Source organism: Anabrus simplex, chromosome 5 (assembly GCF_040414725.1).
Source record: "Anabrus simplex isolate iqAnaSimp1 chromosome 5, ASM4041472v1, whole genome shotgun sequence".
Taxonomy (NCBI): domain Eukaryota; kingdom Metazoa; phylum Arthropoda; class Insecta; order Orthoptera; family Tettigoniidae; genus Anabrus; species Anabrus simplex.
Window position 1 is genome coordinate 416,983,442 of NC_090269.1, and position 24,403 is coordinate 417,007,844.

Here is a 24,403-nt window from a genome sequence, read left to right on the forward strand (position 1 = left end):
ACAATTTCTTGTCTTGTGTAACCCTCTTATTAAGCCTTTTTGGTACGAGTCCTACATCCATTATTACAGCCTTATGGTCTCCTATTGCTTCAATTACCTCAGTTTTATCAACAATTTCCCATGGTTTAACCAAGAATACATCTAGTAAGTTATTGAGACGAGTCAGTTCTTGTACTACTTGTGTAAATCCTCCCTCCCAAATTAACTTATTTGCCAGTTTCTGTTCATGGGCTTCACTTGCAGCTCCTTTCCATTCAACTTCAGGCAAATTTAGATCTCCCCCAATTATTACCATATCATTATTATTTTTTATGAGTATAATCTATTATTTTCTCAAAGATTTCCATTCTCTTTCCTCTCTTCCAGGCCTGTATGTTCCTATAATTCCCACCTCCTTCATATTATCACAAACTAATTTTATCCCTAATATTTCATCCCTTTCATCGGTAAACCATTCATGTGAACAGTAAGTTTCCTTCACCAGAATAAACACCCTCCCCCCTCCCTTTTTATCTCCTTGGTCTCTACGATAGACTGTGTACCCTTCTGGAAATACTTCTCTATTACCCACCCCTTCTTTCAACCACGATTCCACTCCTATCACCACATCAGTCTCATAAGATTCCATCAATGTACCGAATTTTAATTGTTTATTTACTACACTTTGACAGTTTACCAAGAGCAATCTCAGACCCCCCTTCCTCCCTAAAACTTGACTGTTGCAATTGGGTAACTTGAAATTCCTTACTATCTTGAGTTTCTTTTTCTAGTTGACTGAGCCAGCTTGAAGTACAGCTTTCACCCCATCAACGCAGTAATTTAAACTAAGAGGACTTTTCCTATTTGTGAAACTCACAACCTGACTTTTAATCCCGTTTATCATCATACCATTGCCCACCGTCCATCTCACAACACTATCGAGGTCACCCTGCAGCCGCTCACAATCTTGAAACTTATTTATTACTCTGTACAGAATAACATCATCTGCAAACAGCCTTATCTCCGATTCCACTTCTTTACACATATCATTGATATATATATAAGAAAACATAAAGGTCCAATAATACTGCCTTAAGGAATTCCCCTCTTTAATTATTACATGGTCAGATAAAGTTTCGCCTACTCTAATTCTCTGAGTTCTATTTTCTAGAAATATAGCCACCCATTCAGTCACTCTTTTCTCTAGTCCAATTGCACTCATTTTTGCCAGTAGTCTTCCATGATCTACCCTATCAAATGCCTTAGATAGGTCAATCGCAATACAGTCCATTTGGCCTCCTGAATCCAGGATATCTGCTACATCTTGCTGAAATCCTACAAGCTCAGCTTCAGTCGAATAACCTTTCCTAAACCCAAACTGCCTTCTGTCAAACCAGTTATTAATTTTGCAAACATGTCCAGTATAATCAGAAAGAATGCTTTCCCAAAGCTTACATACAATTCATGTCAAACTGACTGGCCTGTAATTTTCAGCTTTATGTCTATCACCCTTTTCTTTATACACAGGGGCTGCTATAGCAACTCTCCATTCATTTGGTATAGCTCCTTCAACCAAACAATCATCAAATAAGTATTTCAGATTTGGTACTATATCCCAACCCATTGCCTTTAGTATATCCCCAGAAATCTTATCAATTCCAGCTGCTTTTCTAGTTTTTAACTTTTGTATCTTACTGCAAATGTCATTGTTATCATAGGTAAATTTTAATACTTCTTTAGTATTACTCATGTCCCCTATCTGGACATTATCCTTGTAACCAACAATCTTTACATACTGCTGACTGAATACTTCTGCCTTTTGAAGATCCTCGCATACACACTCCCCTTTTTCATTAATGATTCCTGGAATGTCCTTCTTGGAACCTGTTTCTGCCTTAAAGTACCTGTACATACCCTTCCACTTTTCACTAAAATTTGTAAAACCACCAATTATGCTTGCCATCATGTTATCCTTAGCTGACTTCTTTGCTAGATTCAATTTCCTAGTAAGTTCCTTCAATTTCTCCTTACTTCCATAACCATTTCTAACTCTATTTCTTTCCAGTCTGCACTTCCTTCTTAGTCTCTTTACTTCTCTGTTAAAATATAGTGGATCGTTACCATTCCTTACCACCTTTAAAGGAACAAACCTATTTTATAAACTAGAATTAATTGTCGATGCGAAGTAGGATGCTAGGAGAAAGCTCTTCTGCTTCTGGAATCTTGAGAAGACAATGTTACGATACTTTATTTCCAACTGATCTCTGAATGAACAACATCATCGCTTAAAAACCAAGTTTTTTCGATTTCCACTTTCACAACTTGTCATTTTTATACGACGCACGGGACCTTTTTTAAGGATCTCTATTTTTTTTTTTACATAATATAGCGTTTCTCTGGTTTCCTAAGCCTCCATGCGCAACAATTGCCTTGTTCCAAAAAACTGAAGAGCCTTTCCAACATCCTGTCTATCAATACCTTAAAAATGACGTAACTTCTTCGAATATACAACAGCAAACTCAAGAAGCCAGCATTCAACTGATAATTCTTCTTTATAACATCATTGAATGCACACTGGACTTTTATGATATACGGCGGACCGAACTTTACAAAACTTCCGCTCAGTGCTTCGTCAATTGGAAGAGTTCTTATTTTTTGAATATATTGCTACTCAATTTCCCACATGGTATGTACCTTTAAAAAGACTGTACTTGTGTTTACATTGTTTATGTTTTCGATATTTACGCTTTAATTTACTTCAGGCTGATGATGACCTATTACTAGGTCGAAACTAGTCCCTATGTAATTTAACTATTTTCATTTTGTATTGAAAAGGTGGACCAATAATAATATATTATTTTACTCTATTGCAAACATTCCATGCTCCGACTTGCAGAATGTCAATCTTCCTGATGATTGCTCCCTTTTGTGTAGTTCCCTCCCAAATATCCGAATAATGGACTATTTTACCTGGAAGGATGCCATCATCAGTAAATCATTCACTCATTCATTCGGAGAGAGCTGCATGTCCTTGGGAGGTAATTATGGCTATAGTTTCCCATTGTTTCAGCTGTATAACAGTATCAACATAGCTAAGCCATTCTGAATATTATTACAAGGTCATATCAGTTAATTATCTAGACTACCGTCCTTGAAACTTCCAAAAGGCTGCCACCCCACTTTTGGTAAGCCATTCGTTAGTCTGGTCTCTTGACGGATACCCAGCTGATATGGTTGCACCTACGGCTCGGCTACTTGCTTCATTAAGATGCACAAGCCTGCTCACCGCAACAAGGTCACATGGGACTTAAATTTTAAATAAATTATAATAGGATAGGCCTATTATTTTACAAATGTACTGGTAAATAATCTCTTGCAATTAAAGAGAATCTGGTACTAAATCAAAAGAAACCTCCATACTTCCTAAACAATTAAAGCACTTCATTAACATATGCACCCTTGAAGGGCATCCCAACTGCACTATAAAAATCACACAAGTGAAAGGAGCATCCCAAACCCCTATCAGAAAATTTCTGCTCTCCTCAAGGACAGCAGGTACATAAGACTTGAACTCCTCCAATCTCAAGACAGTGGCAGCGATAAGGCGCAGTTGACCCCCCACTTTGTGGAGAAAATAACTTATTATATTTTTATCTTCCTGAAACTAGAAATTATAGGAAGTATTTAAAAACACAATGTATACAAACCCTTTTGTCTTATCAGCTAATTCTTTCCTTTTATTTCTTTAACATACATACATTATCATTATAGACTGTTATGCCTTTCAGCGTTCAGTCTGCAACCCTCTGTGAATTTACTAAACGTCGCCATAATCCTCGATTTGCAACTAGTGTTGTGGCCTCATTTAGTTCTATACCTCTTATCTTTAAATCATTAGAAACTGAGTCTAACAATCGTCGTCTTGGTCTACCTCTCCTTCTCTTACCCTCCATAACAGAGTCCATTTTTCTCCTAGGTAACCTATCCTCCTCCTTTCGCCTCACATGACCCCACCACCGAAGCCGGTTTATGCATACAGCTTCATCCATCGAGTTCATTCCTAAATTAGCCTTTATCTCCTCATTCCAAGTACCCTCCTGCCATTGTTCCCATCTGCTTGTACCAGCAATCATTCTTGCTACTTTCATGTCTGTTACTTCTAACTTATGAATAAGGTATCCTGAGTCCACCCAGCTTTCGCTCCCGCATGCCCCAGGGGCTCTGAACTTTGGAGCGTGGGTTGGCGACCACAGGGCCCTCAGCTGAGTCCTGGCATTGCTTCCAATTAGTTGTGCCAGGCTCCTCACTTTCACCTATACTATTCGACCTCCCTTGGTCAACTCTTGTTCTTTTCCGACCCCGACGCTATTAGGTTTGCAAGGGCTAGGGTGTCTTTCATTTTCACGCCCTTCGTGGCCCTTGTCTTTCTTTGATCGATATCTTCATTTTTCGAAGTGTCGGATCCCTTGCATTTTTCCTTCTAGTTGTACTTCCTCTTAAAACAATAATCACCACCACCACCACTCACTCCCGCAAAGCAAAGTTGGTCTGAAAACAGACCGATGTACAGATAGTTTCGTCTACGAGCTCACTTCCTTCTTACAGAATACTGTTGATCGCAACTGCGAGCTCACTGCATTAGCTTTACGACACCTCACTTACTATATTACCATCCTGGGAGAACACACAACCTAAATACTTGAAATTATCGACCTGTTTTAGCTTTGTATTCATCAATCTGACATTCAATTCTGTTGAATTTCTTACCTACTGACATCAATTTAGTCTTCGAGAGGCTAATTTTCATACCATACTCATTGCACCTCTTTTCAAGATCCAAGATATTAGACTGCAGGCTTTCGGCACAATCTGCCATTAAGACCAAGTCGTCAGCATAGGCAAGACTGCTTACTACATTTCCACCTAACTGAATCCCTCCCTGCCGTTTTATATCTTTCTTTAATTATTAAGGAAAATACTTAGCGGAAATACGCACAAAATATTGTTTGTAACGACTAACCGAATCATACAGTGCCACAGCAAGTAATGGAGACTTGTGCAGCAGCGTGTATCATGAGGAAGCGTAGTAGGGGTATATTTTTCCCAAGGGCATGGACAATGAGGTATGATTCATCTACTTGCTACGCACATTCATCAGCCTGGCAATCTCACTCAGTTCTATCTAGTGCCTTTAGGCTACTTTGTTAGTGTGTAGTCAAATACTAAATAATTGTTAATATTACAATCACACCATAATTCTATTTAAATGTCATACATGTGTCATTATTGTTTCTTTGGTGGAAGTTTTATTGTATGTATTGAATTAAAATCTAAAAAACCTATTATTGCTGCACTTAAGTTGCTAGACTGTCAACCTTTTCCCTCCGTCGAAATTCGCTCAGAGAGCATTAAAAAAAAAACATTTTTCAAAGTTGATCCCCTGCCACGCCCACTATATTCCTCAAACCCGGGTACTTTTTGTTGTCTATAAACTTTTGTTCCACCGCCACCACTTCTAATTCCCTAAGCACAAGGCACCAAAATATAGTGTCTCTGATAACACATGACAGAAACAATAGTATTGGGTTTTTTATAAGATGGTGGACACTAGGCTAGTTTATTTATTTATTTATTTTGGTAGACTCAGTCTCAAAGTCTACCCCGATGCTATGCCACTGCAGAATTAGGTTTCAAATTTAATCACCAAAGGGATGAGTTTTACACCACACTTCAAATCATGCAACAGAGCTAAATCACACATCACATAAATGAACCAACAGTAGCATACCTATGAACTATGCCCATAAGAAAAATGTGCGCTATCCAATGCCAGTGATCAACAGCCTCATCTATGATGTGCCACCGCATGCTGAACATCTGTACTACAGTTGCCGGAAGAATAACAAGCAGCAGTGTGCTCACAGCCCAGAATAAGTGGCCATGATTGAAGTAACTGACAACTAATATTATGTCTGAAAGATAAGATTACAGCACATGAATTCGTAAAATAATCTTTGAGTAACAATTGTCAAGGGAAAATAAAGTACCAAACTAATTTTGACAAACTTTGAAACATTAACCTTAATACATATAAATTATATTAATCATCACTAGTGTGCAACAGGAGTAAAACTCCCCACCACTCAGTAAACCATATATTATAGGGAAGTGGTTATAAATAGTGGTTAAGTGTCAAAAATTTAGAATCCATTAATACATTTCTGCTCACCAGTACTCAAATCGGCTATAAAAGTACCTAGAGATAATAATACGATACACATGTCAAAAACTCTGAACGACATTACTTCCGATTTGTTTAGGCATTCTACGGAGTCTTCTGATTTCGGCGAACATCCCTCTGGTTTTGACTTCACCGCCGCCATGTTTCGGTCTTGCCCTCTGTTGGTAAAACTTAACAGCACCATTCCGAATTTCCGCGCGTACCACAATAAACACTGCAATTGTCAACGTGATACCAATATTGACAGTACAGTGGCCATTCAAAATTACAACAAGGAAGATCGGTTTCTTTTCAAAGGGAATTGAAATATTCGTTGATTGGTGAAACTTACTTAATTCTCTATTACCCCGGGAAGATTTGCGCTAAGAACAGCAAGAAATCTTGGTTAATAGTAACGTGATCATTAATATTTCCTCATTGTCAAATACAGGCACTGTGCATTGTGTGTGACGTAAATTACGTAGGTAGTTCAAGTCAGGTTCAATTTTAGAACTACATATAGAGGAGTATTTTTGGAATTATTCAATATCATGTTAACTAAGTGGAAGTCTGAAGCTGTAAAACAGCAGAATATATCTTTTACTGAGGAGGTTAGTAGTATTTATTGTCCGTAACGGTCCTTGAAGACTTGCTAATGTCCCTCCTGAAATTTGTTAGTCCTATCCTGTCAAGCATGCATGACAGGACCTGTACTTGTCATTTATACGCTTCTTGTTCAATTTTATCGCACATTGATTGATTATGTACGGCATATCTGATATAACATCAAAAACGGAAAGTTTCTGTCTGCCTAATATTCACACAGCACATCACACTTCCAATCACTACAGGAACATGCAATTGTGAATACATCCCTCCACACAGGGTTGGCGTCAAGAAGGGCATCCGTCCGGAAAACAGGGCCAAATCCACATGTGCAACACAGTTCAAATCTGCAACCCCACCAGAATGTGGGAAAAGCAGTAGAAAGAGAAGAAGTTAATCAGTTGGTTTATTTGTAAGTAGGTTTCTACCTCAGTGTGTGGGACGTAGACAGCTAGTGATAATTCGATATGTCTCAATGAGTGCCACATGCATGGTTTTAACGTGGCATCCCCCTGTGGGTGGAAGCGGTAGAATAACACCCACGGTATCCCCTGCATGTCGTAAGAAGCAACTAATAGGGGCCCCAGGAGCTCTTAACTTGAGAGCATGGGTTGGCGGCCACGGGGCCCTCAGCTGAGCCCTGGCATTGCTTCCACTTACGTATGCCAGGCTCCTCACTTTCATCTATCCTGTCCAACCTCTGTTGGTCAACTCTTGCTCTTTTCCAACCCCGACGGTATTAGAGCACTCGAGCCTAGGGAGTCTTTCATTTTCACGCCCTTTGTTGTCCTTGTCTTTCTTTGGTCGATACCTTCATTTTTTGAAGTGTTGGATTCCTTCCATTTTTTCCTCTCTGATTAGTGTTATATAGTGGATTACTGCCTAGTTGTACTTCGTCTTAAAACAACAATCACCACCACCACGTTTGGCGTTGCAAGGTTTATGCCATACTGGACGCACGTACTCAGCTGCAGAATAACACAGTGCAAAGAGACATGTCTTCACTGCACCTGGATATGCACCCCAATTTGTTCCAGTCAACTTCCGTACAAGTTTACTCTAGTAATTTAAGAAACAACAAAACATAAAAATTAATGAAAATCATTACATTTGCAATTTAAACTAAATTTAGGAATAAAGAATCACAAAACGTACATGGATACCTGGTTTACACATTTACAAGTAAATGGTACCATAGTTATTGTTTCAGTATTTTCTGGCTTGTCTGTTGCTCGCAATCACAGAGTATTTAGAGAACAATCTTTCAGCTTCAACATTATTATTTATTTATTTTCCACAAATTGTAGGTACAATTCAGGGATGGGGAATGGAGAAAGGGCATAGCCCCACATACACGAACGTGCCTCCATCCCCACTTAAAATTACAATATTAAAATATACAGTTATATTCTACACAGTGTACTTATATACAGTTACTGTATTTACATAATATTCACAAGACCTGTTCAATATTCATGTAATTCGACACACACACACACACACACACACACACACACACACACACATGAATCCCCACATATACTTCAGCTAGGCCGGCTTACTCGGGATCACATAAATTTTCATCAGTCCTCGCACGCTTACTGAACATTCACACAGTAGAAAAATTATGTTATGTACAGAAGGTTTCATTATATATAAATTGTTTTTACCTCATTACAAAAATTTTCTGCAGGTAGTTTTTATCTGGTGAGAGTTCATTTCACAGCCGAACAGAACGAATAAAGAAGCCACTTTGATATGATGCTGTTTTTGCAAATGGAGGGAAAATGCACGCACCTCGACCTCTTTGAGCGGAACGATAGTTCAGCTGTAAGCGGTTGAAAGGGTTTATGTGAATGTTACCTGCGAGGGATTTTCTCAGAAAAGCAATATGTATTTGTTTACAGAGAGCTGTTATGGGGGGCAGTGACCTGGCTGTATATAAATGACCGTGTTGAGTAATTAGGCATTCTGCTCGGCATTAAACTCCCTCTAGTTTCGTAATGTTCTCCACTGTATTGGGGTGCCAGGAAGGAAGCCCGTATAACAGTATTGGCCCTACTAATGCCAAGTAGGCTGTCTGAACTGTTTTCTTTCCAGCTCCCAGTAGAGATCTGCAGATGAATCCCAAGACTTTGTATTCTTTGCACCGTATTTCTTCAACATACGTTCCATTTTAAATTGCTGCAAATGTGAATGCCAAACCGTTTTATTGAGGTGCAAGGCATCAGGTTTTTACCACACAGTGAAATTTGGTGTTATAATGGTGATCTTGCTCTAGTTAAGTGGATGTATTTACATTTCTGTACATTTATAGACACTCTATTTATTTTGCACCACAGAGCCACATTATCCAGATCTGACTGTAACCTATTTACGTCGTTCTAATTGTGAATGGCTCTGTAAACGATGATGTCATCAGTGTAGTGTGCCATAGTAGATGATACACAATCTGGCAGATCCAGCGTAAAGATCGTTTACAGAAGCGGCTCTATCACACTATCTTGAATCACACCCGAGGTGACTAAAGTTTGGTCTGACCTGGCCCCACTGAACATAACGCACTGCGTCCGACCTACCAGGAATGATCAAAACCATGCCAGCAGGTTGCCTTGAATGCCATACTTGTCAAGTTTTAACAATAGTCGTTGATGAGGTACCTGATCAAAGGCCTTACTCCAGTCAAGAGTTATGCAGTCCACTTGGGATATATTAGACTGGTCCAGGGAATGTTGCCACTCATCAATTACTGTTGTTAAAAGTGTAGTACAGGATTTCCCAGGGAGGGATCCATGTTGGTTGTTATTCAACAGGTTTCTCTCATTCAGAAAATCCAGCACATGTTTAACAATTAGGCATTCCATGCATATAAACTAGATGTAATAGAGACTGGGCGATAGTTGTCTACGTTTTCCCTGTCACCATCTTTGAACACAGGAATGACGTTTGCTTTCTTCCATTCTTCTGGCACAGTAATCCCACTGCTCATTGAAATGTTAAATATTACACAAAGAGAAGGTGCCAGTGCATCTGCACAGCGGTGGAGAATTCTGGCCGGCACATTATCTGGGCCGTTCACTGCATGGGGTCTAGTTCTCCGAAGACTGGTTGCGACCTCGTTAACAGTGAAGTACAGGCTAGTTAGGGGCGGAAAGGGAGGGGTTGTCTTCGTAGTGAACATGTCTTGGTCCTTGTCAACCATGGTGAAGTTATTTTTAAATTTACTGTTATATGTGTTTGCTATTTCTTGCAGAGAGGAAACTGATAGTCCGTTGTACTTGAGGAGTGATGGAGCACTGTTGCTGCTTTTATTTCTGATGAAAGCCTATAGCTCTTTACTATCAGAACTAAGGCTTACCTTTTTTATTGTGGCAGGTTATCAAGGTCCTTAAAAATAAAATCACTACTCAGAGAGGTAGCATGTGGCAGGTTATCAGAGGTAGCATATATTTTTCTATTTGCAAATTTATTTAACTACTATTTGCACTTATATATTTACAAGGGCAGGCTGAGTGGCTCAGACAGTTAAGGCACTGACCTTCTGACCCCAACTTGGCAGGTTCAATGCTGACTCAGTCCGGTGGTATTTGAAGGTGCTCCAATACGTCAGCCTCGTGTCGGTAGATTTATTGGCACGTAAAAACTCCTGCAGGACAAAATTCCGGCACCTCGGCATCTCCGAAAATTGTTAAAAGTAGTTATTGGGACATGAAAACCAATATTGTTTATTTACAAGTTCACTCACATTAGACTTTTCCACTGATAACAGTTTATTCTCACGATCGTAATCAAACGGACAGCCCTGTGGCATGACATATACCTGTTCTCCAACACAGCCTCTCACAGTAGAGCCTCATCCCCAGACCAGTTCGCTACACAGCTTGTCGCACTTCCCGTAATTAAGACCATCTTACTCCCGAATGACTCGCCACTGCTCTCAACCGTCTCGAAACCGATTAGCGCTCGCAGGCTCCAATCTTGTACATTAGTAATCAGCTTTCCGTTCCTTCTAATGAGCTTCCTTTTTATAAGTCTCAACAATTCACCAACAGTATTGTTTTGCGCACTGCTGGTTCGCTCCTTGTCTCTACTGCTCTGGCATTCTAGACTTCCATGGCTCCCTTGTTCTATCAACCTTCATTGTCACAATTTCTTGGCTCCACCCAGATTGTCTTTTCCTGCTTGTATTGTGTTAGGTTGAATTCTTTGTTGTTCCTCGGTGACTTGCAACTTTGTTGCTTGTGTGTGCCATGCTCGTGGGGTTCCCCCTCACTTCTGTTGCTTTCACTTAACCCATCAAAACTCTTGTGATTTATTTTTGGATAACTCTAGTATTAAGTTTGCAAGGCAGTCATTTATTTTTCTGCCTTTCATGGCTATACCCATACCCTTCCTTCAGTTACAGGTCTGATAAATTTGTGAATACCCCTGAAACTGTATCATCAGTTCTTCTTCTGCAGCTTATCCCACACTATGTTCTTAATGGACATCTCATAACAGGAAAAGCACAGTGACAGGTTGGTGTGGGGAGAGGGAGAAATAGGAAGGAAAAAAATGCTAAAGTATACAGACAATCTCCACACCTGCATACACTGCCTTCTTCAACAAGATTGGCTCTTGTGATTAGGGCACAGCACGAATTTATCTGCATAAAAACGTGGTCCAGGGTGTTCCCTCTCTCACATATTTAGACACCACCTCCATGATGATATTAAAACAGAATGGGACTTAGGACTGATCTGGGATGCAGTCCAGCCTTTACCCCTCTGACTCCTAATCAGCTTCTAACTCTAATTTATGCACTTCGATTCCTTTACACTGGATTGGATGTGGCAGGAAAAGTGGAAGGACAGAAAGGAGTGGAGGAGGCTTGTTAACCACACCCGGATGACTGGAGTGGGACATTGATGATGATGATGACGATTCATTTCTTAAGTCAACTGGATATAATTTTATGGCACCAGTTTTTTTTCCCCCTCTTCTGGTTATTTCTGTAACTTTCTTCTCTTCAGAAAAGGAAGGTATACCAGGGTAGATAAAATGTAAATCAGAATTATAATTTTACATTTCAGGAAGTCAGCCAAGATGTGCAAAAGCAACATATAATTTTTTTTACAGAATTTTCTAATTTCAAAACACATTTTTCCTATGGAATTATCAGGTTTTTAAATTCCATCCTCAAAGAATGAATATTTGCAGTCAGCTCTGCACGAACTCTGGTATTCCTGCAGTATTGTCAAATTGCTATCCACTCAGTGCCTCTTTGAGTGTTCCAAACAAATTATAATAGTAGAGCAATAAATCCAGGCTGTACGGAGGGTGTCCTAGTCGTGGCCATTGGTTTTCTTCCACCTTATTGTTTGTTAAAGCAGCAGTATGGGCCTTGATTTATCATGGAGAATAATGTCTGGGAATGGTTGCTGACATCATGTGCAGTTTTTGCAACATCCAGAAGTTGGCGGTAATAGGCACATTCGCCTTTTTTGTTCATGGAGGAAATGAAGTTAGGAAATGCCCGTGGAGTCCCAAAAAGCAATTGCTAGGACCTTTCCAGCTGACAAGAACCCTCTGGCTTTCACAGGGACACCTTCCTCTCTCCTTCACCACTCTGTGCTAATTTGTTTGGATTGAGGGGTATAGTGATGGACCCTAGTTTCATCGCAGGTGACAGTACGGCACAAACATCCTGTTCTTCTTCATAGCAAGTCAGGAGCTTTTAGCAAATTTCCATACAAGCACATTTTTGTTACTCAAAAGGGGCATCACTGATGATGGACTGAGCACTCCTGGTACATATTCCTACTGCCAATGCAATTTCAAAAAATGTTTTATGTGGCCACTTGCTTCAATAAGATCATTAACAGCATGAACATTATGTTGAACGACACGTCAGGGTTGGTAAGATTCGTTGTCCACAGCTTCCTGACTTGACAAAATATTTTTATGCCAATCACACACTTAGGAGGATTTGTTTCCCAAACTGAGCCTGCAATTTTTCTCAGAATGTTTGCAGGTTTGATACCTTCCTTGGTGAGAAACTTTGATGATGCGTTGCACAGCGGATACATCAATTTCTTGCTCACTTATTTCTCCACTGATGAGAGAAAAGTCTCGCCATGCACGTCAGGCTTCCTTGTCACTCTAGAGTCAAGCCCACAAGCCAGTATTATTCCTTTTTTTTTATTTGATACACCTGCTATATGGATACTTAATGCAGTGATTATTTCAGTAAGAGTTCATAAATTTATTTAGAAATTTTTCTATGTACAGGAGGATCTTGGTTTCACTGCGCAAGAATATGAAGAATTCTACTTGCAAGAACATCAGCATCTCATAAATTCTGCCAACAAAAAATTTGGAGCCGATTGCTGGAGTCATTCTATAACTCGTCAGGAAATAGGTAACTTGATTGATAGTTATCAGTAGGGCAGCCACAAAGCATTAAAAGCATAATGTTGTATTAGACCTATTACACTATACCTTTAAGCTATTGTGGGCTACCATAGGACTGAAAAATGCAGATTTTGAAAGCATAATTATAAAGGAAAAAAGATTCATCCTTCTTCCACCTAGTTTGGGGTTTAAATGTATCAAATTATTTTCAACAATGAAGAAATATCTAAGATGAAATTCTAAAAGAACTTTATATGGAGTCCACCTGTTCAATACACATTTGCCATTTAATAAATAGTCTGTTTAAAATGCTACATAGTTGTTTAAAACGCTATATAGGACATGTTTCGACCTGGCCTAGAGGTCATCATCAGCTAAAATAACATAAAGAAGGAAGACATATAACAAAAAAAATTAAAGTATTTCCTCCAGCCAACCAATATTGTATTAAATACAGCTGCACCCACACTTACAACTAAAGACCGGGTGAGTTAGCCATGCGGTTAGGGGCGCGCGGCTGTGGGATAGTGGGTTCGAATCCCACTATCGGCAGCCCTGAAGATGGTTTTCCGTGGTTTCCCATTTTCACACCAGGCAAATGCTGGGGCTGTACCTTAATTGAGGCCACGGCCGCTTCCTTCCCACTCCTAGGCCTTTCCTATCCCATCGTCGCCGTAAGACCTATCTGTGTCGGTGCGACGTAAAGCCACTAGCAAAAAAAAAAAAAAAACGTAAAGAAGGGAGGGGATGCGGGAATAGGGGTAGTTGCTGCGGGAAGGTACCATGATTGTAATGAAAAGTCAAATTCTGATTTGTTTGACTTAACGTTTCTAAAAATATTAATAAGAAGGTCAAATAAAATATTGAGCTTCTCCAAAATGTCATTGGAGAAGTATATGCGAGGGGAATTAACCAATTATGGTTAAAATTCCCAACACTGCTGGGAATGTCATTGGAGAAGTATGTGCCAGGGGAATTAACCAATTATGTTAAAATTCCCGACATTGCTGGGAATCGAACCCGGGTCCCCTGTGACCAAAGGCCAGCACGTTAGCCATGGAGCTAGACTACTATCTGATCTGTAGTAATCTAAGTATCTTTAGGCCTAGGATAGAGAAAGTAAAATCTGTCTGCAGGCAAATAAGCATAGAAGATCTCCAGGACGAGGAAATTAGACAGGAGTACATGGATATGAATAGTGAAAAGTTCCAAACAATGGAGAGAAATGAGGTTCAGGATATAGAAAGAAAATGGGGTGGCATACAGGGATGCTGTAGTAGAAACAGCAAGGGAATGTCTAGGAACAACTGTGTGTAAAGATGGAGGAAAATTTAATATCTTGGTGGAATGATAAAGTGAAATCAGCTTGTAAATGTAAAAGGAAGGCATGTCAGAAATGCCTCCAAACCAGGATGGATGTAGTCGGAATTGTACGTAGAGGAAAGAAACAGAGCAATAAAATAGTTGTTGAATCCTCATCTGCACGCTCACATGGTGAGTACACTGAGACAATTCTTGTCTTATTTCCTCCAACTGTCGAAACAACCCACATCATTCACTCATTTATGTGCCTAACAGAAACTATGTTGCACACAATACAGTAGCATACCTGCCAAGTATTCCGGTTTTTCCATAAAATGTACGGATTTTGAGTGTGTTTTACGGTTGTACAGATGAACAACGTTATTGTGCAGATTTTGAATATCCGAGCTTGGTTTCGCTTTCTTCGTTCAAATCGGATTTATTTTACTTTCTATAGTAGCTAATACGAGATACAGTGTTAGAAATTCGACCGGTAAATGTATCTATAGTCACATTATCGATTATCACCATGCTTTTGTCACCTTTTTTACATCAACTTCTACTTCATTCAGTGAGGTGTTCCCAAACAAGTAGCAGGCTGTGAATTTGTATAAAACAACTTTAGTAACTGCGTCGTGCTTCGTTACAGCTGAAAGGCTTTGTTTGTGTGCGTGTGTAACATTGGCGGTAGTTCTGAAACTCGTGGAATTGTGTGATGAATTTGTAAGTGATTTAGTATTTTTAGTGGTGTTCATAATGAGCTCAACTAAGAAACGATATTATCTGTCTTTTCCGGAGGCACATTCTGCTTAATTTCCTTGTTTTATACGATCACGGGAAGTGTTCCCAGTGTTAAGTGAAAACAGATGAGCACTCATCAAGATGTAACTTTGTGTAAGTATTTAATTTCAGGGGTGATCATAACATATACAGTAAAACCTCGATGCATCGTTTTACAGGGGCAGGGGGAAAATGATGACCGGATGCGGGAAAACTGTAAATGCGGGCAACATAAAAAACAGGGGAAAACAAAATAATACAATACAGGTACTGTATTGGGACATTTTTCGTTATGTAAATATATTATTATTATTATTATTATAAAAACAACAATAATGGCGCGTGACCTCCGGAGCCGGGTGCAGGTCTTTCGAGTTGTCGCATGATAGGTGATCTATGTGCATACGAAATTACGGGCCTACCTAAGATGAATTCTAATGTTTGATTCAGCAAACAGACAGCCCCCAAACCATTGGAATCAACCAAGGAAAGTTAAAATCCTCGACCCAGTCGAGACCCCTTGAACCAAAGGCCAACACGTGCTAAACATTTAGCTCATACTATATATACCGGTATCAAAATATTGCAACCATGATATAGGCCTACGAGATGAAAATAAAAAGCATGACTTTTACGCCGTTTCGTTTCACATTTCTTTACACATTTTGTAATAATTGAAAACCTTTAGGTTCAGTTCTCTAATTGCAAATTAAAGATATACGTGGATATTACGGCGATAACCTGTATTTAGGAAAAAATTTCGTAGATGCTTTGCGAACGATGTGTTAGATACCCAACATGGCACGGCTCCCGCAGCTCAGCTCAAACTATGTCACAAAGGTTAGAAATGTAATGCGGCGCCTCAAACGATGTCACAGCGGCTTGTACAAAGCTGCCAACTAAGGAACTAGTTACAAGACTAGGCTGTGAGAAAAGATTGTAGGTCGAGCTTGTAACGAGACTATTGGGCACAGAGCAACAAATTGGTCAACAGGCCTCTAGCATCCCACACACTCCACAGGGTACGACGCGATTAATCACCCTGTGACTAATTAAAACGTATCTGGCACACTGCACGATTTTCTCTTTTTTTCAACGAAGTTGGCAGCCCTAGCCAGTCTATACCAACACAGAAAATGGTTTTGCGCTGTCTACATTTTAATTCTTGTAAATAAGAATTCTTCCAGGGGTCGGTTAGTGGGCCGAGGAGAAGCGTTGGCACCAGGAGGCTCGAGCGCGTGAATAACCTGTGCACAGCACTCCAGCGTACAAGATCCTTGTTCAAGACTACATACCTGCCAACTTTCCTGATTTGGGCGGGAGACTGATTTTCGACCGTTTTTCCTGCCTTCCGATTATTCTATTATTTCTCCTCTTTTTTTGTGAACTTCAAACAGTCAAAGCCGGCCCCGTGGTGTAGGGATAGCGTGCCTGCCTCTTATCCGGAGGCCCGGTTCGATTCCCGGCCAGGTCAGGGGTTTTTACCTGGACCTGAGGGCTGGTTCGAGGTCCACTCAGCCTACATGATTAGAATTGAAGAGCTATCTGACGGTGAGATCACGGCCCCGGTCTATAAAGCCAAGAATAACGGCCGAGAGTATTCGTCGTTCTGACCACACAACCCCTCGCATTCTGCAGGCCTTCGGGCCGAGCAGCGGTCACTTGGTAGGCCAAGGCCCTTCAAGGGCTGTAGTGCCATTGTGTTTGGTTTTCAGACATTCAAATCCCGCCATTTCAGCTTTGTACACCAATGGCCGGAAGTCCTTCACTCTTTGGCCGCATTCAAATGAAATATCGATGTTTATTAATACGAGAAACGCGTGCAAATGTGTGGTGTTTATTGAAACCTGTACTTTGTGACGCGTACATCGATTGTTAATCTCTCGTTCTCGCTTGCTATGTTCGTGTTCATTCGCATCAGTGTAGTCGAGTCTAGAGACTAGTCGCTAGATTTGAAGTCTCTTGTTTTTTTAGTGACCGAATTTCAAATATAGTGACTAGTGACTTTTATAAAGATTTTAGGAGCCATTTGGAGGCAAATGGCGAATTTTTTTTAATTACTTGACTAGCTGTTACCCACGGCTCCGCCCACGTGGATTTCGTATTTTGATAACGGTAATCGTTCCTCGGTACTGCACTAAGACATTATATGAAAATCCCTAAAGAAGGAGTCTGTAACATCTTCAGTTTTTGAGATGTATCAGAGTTCAACTCCTTCACTTCTTTTCTCACCCCTTTAAGTGGATTATCCGAAAACAGATATACATGTTTCTTTATTTTTAAAGGAGTTCCAAATACTAATTTTCGGTACATGTTATGTTTTTGAGATATAATACTGTAAATGCACTCATTTTAAAAATGTACCCAATTTTTCAATTCTTTCCACCCCCTTAAGTGGATTTTACAAAAACAACAAAAGTGTTTATTTTAAAGGAGATTCTAAATACCAATGTTTACGTCTGTAATGTTACATTTTTGAGATATACTTATTTTAAAAATTCACCCCATTTTCTCTCCTTTTAATCCCTCTTAACCCTTGAAGTAGCGGTCATTTACCCTGTAGTGGCAGCAATATTTTACCGGTGTTGCAGACTCTTAGTATAAATTGTGTCAAAAATCGTTGACATGTTATACATACTAAAACAGCACACCCTTTTATCGTCCAAAGTACAAGGAATAAGAAGATGAATATGTTAAAGCAGTCATTTATCATCCAAAGAATGTAAGACCAAAAATATATTGAATTTGTTTATATTAATTATTTTTGCAAAAGTTTTGCTATATATGTTTATATTTAGGTAAATTTAAGAAAAAATGACATATACAAAAGGTGCACCAGTTCATAGTAAATAGTTACGTACCGGTATATAGTTCATAATAATGTTCTTAGATGGAAAAAATATACAACAATGTATACAACAATTGAATGCTACCACTTGTACATTTCACTCAGAGTCATTTGGGTGGGTTTTTCTTTTTACTCCACGACTGTCAGGCCTCCAGAAGTGCACTAGTTGATGGTAACACCCCTGGTGAATACCATCGTTACATCCTGGACACCGGAATGTAGGCTTCTTCTTCTTCTTCTCTTGCAAGCATACACCACATAGGCGATTTTTATTTTGTGGCAGTTTTTTGCGAGCATGAGAGGGGCTTCCTGCATTACCTGTTGTCCTCACAACTGGAACTGGCAAATGCTCAGTTAGCAATTCCCTAACTATACTGACCATGAAGTCTCGTCTTACTAAAGGCTTATCAGTGTTCGTTATGTACAGGAGGTATGTATCACATAATGCCATATCTAGGATATTTGAAAACATTTGCTTCCAGTACCTTCTGGTCACTCTGGAACAAATGGCATAGTAAATGCACTTATCTTTACCATCTACACTCCCATGAGAAACCCTTGAACTCTTGAACGGATCCGCCCTTCATTTCCCTTTCGGCTCCTTGTGCTCAGCATGACGTTCAGTTGTGAGACAATAAACTGGTTTTCGTGTTTTCCTCTCTTTATAAGCAACCAGTAGTAGCAACCAGTAGCAAAGTAAACGGTTTCCCTAAAATAATCTGAGACAATCCCTTTGAAGATTTATTCACTGTTCCTGTGAGGTACGTATCCCTTTCAAGTAGTTTGTTAGCCAAGGGGATTTTTGTATATAGTCCTGACGCTCAACCCATACCCACGCGGTGTCTTCTGATCTCAAAACTTGGCCCACCCTGGTAATAATGAGGGTTGTCAGTCTGCCCACTCTAGTGATAATGAGGGTTGACAGTCGGCTCCTTTCCTCTGGACACAAGGGGCACATGTCGTTTAAAAGGCAAGTGAGCGCTGTCAAAAGCAAGGTTGTCATATTTTGCGTCGATTATTTAAACATGATAACATTCAATTTATTCTAAAGTCAGAATATAAATATAAAAACCTGATCATGAACCACAGCACAAACCAATATCGCAGAATAATTTGTTTCGTGCTTAACCTGTGCGGTGGTCGTAGATGTTGAAAGAAGAAAGAAAGAAAGAAAAAACAGAAAGAAGGCATTGGCAAATAAACTCGACAAAGATTAAACTTAAATTGGTACCAAAGTAGGCCTATTAAAAATTAATTTTATGCTGCTAATATCAGTGTCTCGCTTTCAGTAAAGAAAGGAAAAGTACAACAATTTTTTACAATTTGTTTTACGTCGCACCGACACAGATAGGTGTTATGGCGACGATGGGCTAGGAAAGGCCTAGGAGTGGGAAGGAATTGCCCGTGGCCTTAATTAAGGTACTTCCCCAGCATTTGCCTGGTGTGAAAATGGGAAACCACGGAGATCCATCTTCAGAGCTGCCGACAGTGGGGCATGAACCCATTATCTCCCCGATGCAAGCTCACAGCTGCGCGCCCCTAACCGCACGGGCAACTCACCCGGCAAAGGAAAAGTAAAATCACGAACTAGGGACTGGAATAATAATAATAATAATAATAATAATAATAATAATAATAATTGTCCGCCTCTGTGGTGTAGTGGTTAGTGTGATTAGCTGCCACCCCCGGAGGCCCGGGTTCGATTACCGGCTCTGCCACGAAATTTGAAATGTGGTACGAGGGCTGGAACCGGGTCCACTCAGCCTCGGGAGGTCAACTGAATAGAGGTGGGTTCGATTCCCACCTCAGCCATCCTGGAAGTGGTTTTCCGTGTTTTCCTTCTTCTCCTCCAGGCAAATGCCGGGATGGTACCTAACTTAAGGCCACAGCCGCTTCCTTCCCTCTTCCTAGGGCGCGTAGCAGGTGAGGCCGCCTGGGCGAGGTTACTTGTCATTCTCCCCAGTTGTATCCCCCGACCCAATGTCTCACGCTCCAGGTCACTGCCCTTGAGGCGGTAGAGGTAGGATCCCTCGCTGAGTCAGGGGGGAAAATCAACCCTGGAGGGTAAGCAGATTAATAATAATAATAATAAATATCGGAGTATGTAGTTCGGACAAAAAATAGCCAGCAAACTTAGCTACTTTTAAAACAAATGCCGTATTAACCTTACCGCTATTCGTCGTCCTCGTCATTGTCTTCTAGGTGAATTACAAATCTATCTTGGTTGCTATCCGTGTCATGTTTCATGTACTTCTCTTCTGTCTTAATGGTGCTGCGAACACAAGCAGATCACCTCTCAGGACCGATCGTTCCAGCCGTTGACTTTGCTTACTTAAAGTTTAGTCGCCTTTCTTTTTTCCGCGGAACGACTACTACTCGGCTGAATATCACTCGCGGACACGGAACCAGTACTACTCGGTTGAATATCACTGTTACTGGTGCTCGGTTGAAGATCGTTTGCGTGCACTGGCAGATTTAATTCGGGATTTTCTGATGCGATAATTTCCAGGTGTGATTTCCACGGCCTCCACATTACTGCATGAAACAAAGTGAAAAGCAACATACTTCATGAATATTAATTAACGAAGCAAAGAAATAATCCAAAAACTTTCAAACAGCGAACAAAGCAAGTGTGAATTGTCGTAGCTGAAAAAAGAGACTGACGACTATTTAACAAGAGGTGCATTGGCAACAGAGCTGTGAGGATTTCTAAAGGGGAATGCGAACTTCCGTTTTAAAGCCCACTGCCGTCATAAATCGCTCCCTGCTAGGACAGTGAGTGGCCAGGGGGATCAAACGTTTGCCGAACTGTTTGAATGCCGCTGAGTACGGGTTGACCGTCTCAGCTATACCAGTTATCTGTGAATGAAATAACGGTACCCATTGTCTAATAGGTGGGTCCTCTCCAGCAAAGCCAACTCTATATAGATCAATTACGACAATATTTAGAGGCACAAACACAGAGCGGAACATTACTCCTGACAACGTCAACAAGATTTCTCTCTAACGACTGACACAAAATTTATCTCGCTAGCTAGCAGTTCAGTCCTCCAGAAAAACGAGGAAATGATTCAGTATTGCTGACATTAATACATATCAACACTTCAAGTTGATATCGGAAGGAAAACTGGCGACTAAATATAGCTGGTTCAGCTGAGACATACGTGTGGCCGGCCGCTGAGTATGTAGCAGCTAGCACAAGACAGCAGGATTATGATGCTATTTTGGCAACAATTTACACTAGATTAGTGCAACATGCTATTATACAAACTATTTCATGATTATGACCGAACATTTCTCCTTCGTTTGACTCATAATTAGCATATTTCGATAAATAATTCGATTATCGAAATAAAGAGTTTGTCAGGCGTTGCCACTGGGCAAAAGCATAAAACACCTGATATCTGGCGTTTGCCACTTGGAGGGTTAAGTTGATTTTCCAAAAACAAAAAATGCGTATTTATTTATTTTTAAAGGAGATTCCAAATACCAATTTTTCACGTTTGTAACATTTTAAGTTTTTGAGATATATGTACCCTCATAAAAATAATTCAACCCATTTTCAGTCCCTTTCATCCCCTTAAATGGATTTTCCAAAAACAAATAAGAAAAAGTGTTACTTTACTTTTAAAGGAGGTACCAAATACCAATTATCACGTCTGTAACTTCTTCTGTTTGTGAAATATAAGTATCCCCATTAAAAGATTCAGCCACTTCTTCAGTCCTTTTCATCCCCCGCCCCTGAAGTGGATTTTCAAAAACAATACGTGTTTAATTATAAAGATGATTTCAAATAGCAGTTTTTACGTCTATAACATGTTAAGTTTTTGAGCTATACTATTTTCAGAAATGCACCCAATTTTCACTTCTTTTAAGCTCTTAAGTGGATTCCTTGAAAACAAAAAATTGTATGTTTCTTTATTTTTAAAGGAAGTTCCAAATACCAATTTTTACATCTTGAGTTTTGGGATATACTCATTTTAAAAATTCAACCCCATTTCCACTTCTTTTCACCCCTCCCCCTTTTGTGTGGATTTTCAGAAAACAAAAAACATACGTGTTTATTTTTAAGGAGATTCCATGTACCAAATTTCTCATTGGTAACATCTTCAGTTTTTGAGATATAAGTATCCTCATAAAAAGGATTCAATCCCTTTTTTCACTTATTATTACCCCCCTTAAGTGGATTTTATGAAAACAAAAAAATGTGTTTCTTTGTTTTTAATGGAGATTCCAAATACCAATTTTGACGTCTTTAAACTGTTAATTTTTTGAGATATACTGATTTTAAAAATTCCCCCCCCCCCCCCCTTAGCGATGGAATATCCAAAAATCCTTCCTTTTGAGCACCTACACTGTAATATAAATATATCCTCAAAATTTCATTTCTTTATGTTCAGTAGTTTTGGCTCGGCGATGATGAATCAGTCAGTCAGGGCATGTTATTTTATGTATATAGATAAATAGCATTGCACTTCTCATCACACGGGAGCGTGATGCAATATATTAATCTATGCATTTGCTAAGTAATGGCATCTAAGTGCATGAGTGATTCACATGTGTCGGGCATGAGTTTATATTATTTTCAGAAGGCTTATTAGAGACCTATCGTCTCACTCACATACTACCTTTTAAGGAATAGAGATGTGTAATTTTTAGCCTTGTAGCAATACTCAGGTTTTGAGACAATTAGTCTTATAATATATACCATAGTACTCCTGTGTATTGTTTGAAGTTGTGGTGGCAGTGTTCTTAATTGTTATTAGAAGTGTGATTGAATTTAATGTGTGATTATGGGGAAGCCGTCATATGTACAAAGCTAAGGAATCGGACCGAGTGAGTTGGTGTCGTGCGGTTAGAGGCGCGCTGCTGTTAGCTTGCATTCCGGAGACAGTGGTTCGAACCCCACAGGCAGCAGCCCTGAAGATGGTTTTCCGTGGTGTCCCATTTTCACATCAGACAAATGTTACGGCTCTACCTCAATTAAGGCTATGGCTACTTCCTTCCCACTTCCCGTCCTTTCCTATCACATTGTCGCCCTAAGACCTATTTGTGTCGGTGCGAGGTAAAGCTAATTGTACAAAGTCAAGACGAGGAAAATTTTAAAGCATGTGTGCACCCGGTGGCTTTCTGTGGGCAAATGTTTATCCAGGTTGTTGGAACAGTGGCAGCCTTTGTCCAGTCTGCTCAATTATGAAGTGAAGTCTGGTAAGACAGGTCAGCTTAAAAGTCTCGAAACTTACCATATTCCAAAGATGAAACAAACATCAGTAGAGGATGCTGCCCCTTCAAGGAAAAGAACCAATGAATTACCAGTCCCATGTACTTCTTCACCCAAAACAACTAAACAGGATTCCTTCATTAAGTGCAGTCTGTCTCATGAAGAAAGGATTTTTATGTACCTATCATCAAATTTAAATAAGACTTTGTCTGTTTTCATGAAATCTTATACCTAAATTTGATAAATCAAATTTAATTTTGCAGTCAAGTGTGCATCACATCCATTTACTGCAAGATCTGATGCTGGATGCATTAAGGAATTTTATATCAAAATTTGTACAATTCTTCTGGTTCCCCCTGCTGTAGTAATCGACTTCCAAAAGAGAGGAGGATTTAACCACTGAAGAATTTCATCTTAGATATTTAAAGTCAATACTTGTAAAGAAGAAATAGCTGGTAGTATTCTGTTTATGGAAAAAGCCATCTTCTAAGTTGCAAATCATAAGTCAACTGCTATTGCGTGGTATAAGCCCGAGATCCATCTTCTGACTCACAAATATTGAGATGTATCTCACATGTAGATGAATAAAAGAGCTTAGTTTCAGCAGTGACCTCTGCCCTCTGAGATGTTATTTTTAGCAGGTTCTTTCGGAGATATATCTCCAATTGTAGATGAATAAACTGCAGCTTTTTCTCACTAAAACGAGATTGTCAACAAAGAAAAATGTATTTAAGCAAAAATAATTATCTTGAACATAATTATAAAGATCTCTATGGGTTTAAAAACAGATCAGATGTAAGGCTTTTTCAGGCGTTTGCTCTATTAACCAGTGTTTCGTCTTAGGTCTGACACTAGACTCATCAGAGTGGGATGAGTCAGACCCTACCCACTGACGCTGGGGTGTATGCAGGTGAACTCATCAAAAGCCCATTATAAAAGGCACAGTCTGATAACTGCATTCGGAATTGCTAGGCGGGCAATAATTCCATTGTGGAGTTTTATCTCCCGTATGCAGTTATCAGACTGTGCCTCTTATAATGGGCTTCTAATAAGT

General features: G+C 39.8%; 2 protein-coding genes across 2 annotated transcripts in view; one reads left to right on the forward strand and one right to left on the reverse strand.

The window, feature by feature from the left end:
• LOC136874584 (uncharacterized) overlaps positions 1 to 6,362 on the reverse strand; it is a 249,392-nt gene extending 243,030 nt beyond the window's left edge. Inside the window, exons 1-2 of the mRNA XM_067148220.2 lie at positions 6,209 to 6,362; positions 5,768 to 5,951 (exon numbers count right to left, since the gene is read on the reverse strand). Coding sequence (XP_067004321.2) covers positions 5,768 to 5,951; positions 6,209 to 6,362 — 338 coding nt within the window. The remainder of the gene's footprint in view (positions 1 to 5,767; positions 5,952 to 6,208) is intronic.
• A 112-nt stretch (positions 6,363 to 6,474) lies between these two features.
• Positions 6,475 to 24,403, forward strand: part of LOC136875026 (DNA repair protein RAD52 homolog) — a 92,094-nt gene continuing 74,165 nt past the window's right edge. The window contains exons 1-2 of the mRNA XM_067148746.2: positions 6,475 to 6,810; positions 13,076 to 13,205. Of these exons, the coding sequence (XP_067004847.1) occupies positions 6,751 to 6,810; positions 13,076 to 13,205 (190 nt within the window). The 5' untranslated portion in view covers positions 6,475 to 6,750. The remainder of the gene's footprint in view (positions 6,811 to 13,075; positions 13,206 to 24,403) is intronic.